General features: G+C 44.3%; 1 protein-coding gene across 1 annotated transcript; it reads right to left on the reverse strand.

The window, feature by feature from the left end:
• Positions 1-822: 822 nt before the first annotated feature.
• Positions 823-2586, reverse strand: LOC147624514 (putative UPF0481 protein At3g02645). The gene has a single exon (XM_086819536.1). The coding sequence runs from the start codon at positions 2412-2414 to the stop codon at positions 999-1001; it is 1416 nt and encodes a 471-aa protein (XP_086675662.1). The 5' UTR covers positions 2415-2586; the 3' UTR covers positions 823-998.
• Positions 2587-2860: the final 274 nt, after the last annotated feature.

Genomic DNA, 2860 nt, shown 5'->3' on the forward strand with positions numbered 1-2860 from the left:
CACACACACACACACCTACAGACATGCCTACATACATACACATATGGTGACACACACACACACACACACCTACAGACATGCAAACCCACAAACACTCCCACACACACACATGTAAAGCACACATGGACGCACATACATATTACAAAAGTTGTATAGTATATTGTTTTTTTATAGAGAGCAAGTTCAAAATGAGCAACGCACACACACACATGTAGAGCACACATGGATGCACGTATAATTAGAGAGAGAGAGTGTGTGTGTGTGTGCACGCATACAAAAAAGTGTTTTGGGAGCTTTAATATTGTAGCAAGCATGGTGTGGATATATATATATATGTAGGTGGTTAAGCCGACGACCATGAGGTCCAAAGTGGGCTTTAAATACAAGGATAGAATACTCTTGCCCGTCATCGGAGATGGGTCATGCCACTAGTTATTTTTAAAAAAGGTTAAATATAAAAAAAGGGGCATTGTTTTTACTAAACCTGCATTCCTCAAACAGAAACTTCTTTTAGAAAAAAGCTTCAATGTTGTTTGCTATTCACAAAACCAATTCATATTTAATATGCCGTATGAATTTTCCATAGAAGCATACAAGAAAAAAATGGAGAGGCTGTTTGAGTGTCTTTTTTTGGGTGTTTAATCAAACGTAGAAACGTACCTTGAAAAAACTTGAATGTAAACCTTGAAAAAAGTGGAATGCAAAACTTGAAACGTCGAGGAAACGTCGCGGTTTTTTCATTTCTTAACCTTAGTCGCACTTATTCATTTCTCGACCTTAGAAAATCACTTCCATTAATTAATTAATTGAATGGATTTCCTTTTTTTAAACTCATTGTAGGCCCCTATTTGTGGGAAGAGAAAACATTAAGCATTCATTTTTTTAACAAGGAGGCCATTCGCCTTACAAGGAATTTCCGATCAACTTTAAGAGGAAAAAGGTAGATAATTGTAAGTGATGATAATCAAGGCAACTAATTAATGGGTTAAAGAGAGGGCCTAACCTCCAGGCTTCTTGTAAAGCTCGATCGTGTAGATCATGATGATGAGGGTCATGATAAGGAGAGATGCAGCAGAGAGGACGGAGATGAGCAGCCAGGGGCGGGAGAGGTAGATCCGTTTGAATTCGGCTTTCAAGGCGTTGGTTTTGTATTGGCAGTGCTGAAGGAGTTGCTGCGCGACAAGCTCATACTCAGAGCTGCAAACACGCATGGTGTTGACGCAGAGGTTGTTCCACATGGTAGCAACCTCCTCGTTGCTGCCGATGTCCTGGGCAATGACGCCCTTCGCCACCAGAAGCGCCACGTCTTCGGGCGTATCCACCAGGCTGTTCATAAACCTCAGGTACGAGAGCACATCCACATCGTCGATCAGGTGGCTCTCATACGCTATCAAGTTTCTGAACAATCTCTCCGTGTCATCTCCTACCCTTATCTTCGGCACATACAGTATTGCTCTCTTCGCATCATACTTCACTGATACCATGTTGCTCGGCTCCACCGCTACGAACCTTATGCCGGAGTTTTGCAGATCCACCGCTCTCGGGAAGTGCGTCGGCTTCTCCACCAAATACTTCTCCTTCGCCGACGAAGCACCGCCGCCGTGCGACGCAATCCTATACAAACAATCTAGCAGATGCTTCCTCTCCCCTATCTTTCCCACTATCGACGCTATACTATCTTCTGACAGTAGGCTGAACGGCAGGACCTCCTGCGCCACCTTCGTCACCAGAAACCCTAAAATCTCCTCCGCCCTCTCGTCCGACGCGCACTCTTCGTCCATCCTGATCACCTTCAGCAGCAAAAATAGAGGCACCTGATTCTCCAATAGCACAAAGTCTTGCAGTATAGATTTCCTGAGAGGTCTCGGAAACCTGCTGCAGTAGTATGAATTAAAGCCGCCTTTCCGCCCCGTATTCGACCTCAGCACTTCCACCACAAACGCTGCATCCAACGCCAACATATACCCCAGCTTTTCATCCACCTTACAAGACATCAACTCAATGTCATACTCCTCTCTCACCCTGCTTATCATCTTCATAAACTCCTCCGCCAGTGTGCAAAAATCTCTGCTCTTCAACGTTCTCTCCACATACTTAGAGGCCATCACCTTGTGCTTCTCCATCTCCTTTGCAGCTATGGCTTTGTACCTCTCGGTCTCTTGATTCTCTGGGAATGAGCTATGGTGAGGGCCGAGATCACTGTGATAAGGGCCAATTGGAACCACCTGAGGTATGAAGGCTTCATGCTTGAGGCCTCTTAATGGGCTGGAGGCCATGAAGATGGAAGGGCTGGGCATGAATTCTCTGCAATTTGCATTCTCCAATGCGTTCTTGATGTGGATAACCCACTCTTCCTCAGTCTGGTGAGAGCTCTCTGATCTCATGAAGAAGGGGCCGTCTGAGCCCATATCCATCAACTAGGCGATGAAGAGGAAAGTTGAGGAGAAATGATGCTGTCAAGGTAGGTTGTGGCAACAAGAAGAAGGAGATGATGGTGATGAAGAAGACGAGGGAGAGAAAGGGATAAATGAAGAAGAGGGAGGAAATGAGCCAGGCTTTGATGGATCGAGTCATGAAAGTCAACAAGAGAGAGATGATCATGAAACCGACACAAAAGTGCCTTTCTAGGTCACTTTTTGAAGGCTACTTTCCCTAGCTATTTGTACGAAAAAACAGAGATGAATTTTATCTTTTACGCTTCGTCGAGATCTGCAAAAGAAGTCTATTCTTCAGCTTCGCCATGTAATTAATAAAATGATGGTCCAGTCCAGGCAGGTGTTTGATCCGTCTTTGCCTATTTTTAACATTTTTTTTAAAATATATATTGTGAATCCAAAGGTGCTGCAACTTTCTCAACCAC

This window comes from Cibotium barometz, chromosome 25 (genome assembly GCF_041138505.1).
Source record: "Cibotium barometz isolate CiBa-2024 chromosome 25, ASM4113850v1, whole genome shotgun sequence".
NCBI classification, from domain to species: domain Eukaryota; kingdom Viridiplantae; phylum Streptophyta; class Polypodiopsida; order Cyatheales; family Cibotiaceae; genus Cibotium; species Cibotium barometz.

What these genes read in the sequence shown, in the direction of transcription:
- LOC147624514 (XM_086819536.1), bottom strand. Translation starts at nt 2,414, where the DNA reads ATGGATATGGGCTCAGACGGCCCCTTCTTCATGAGATCAGAGAGCTCT.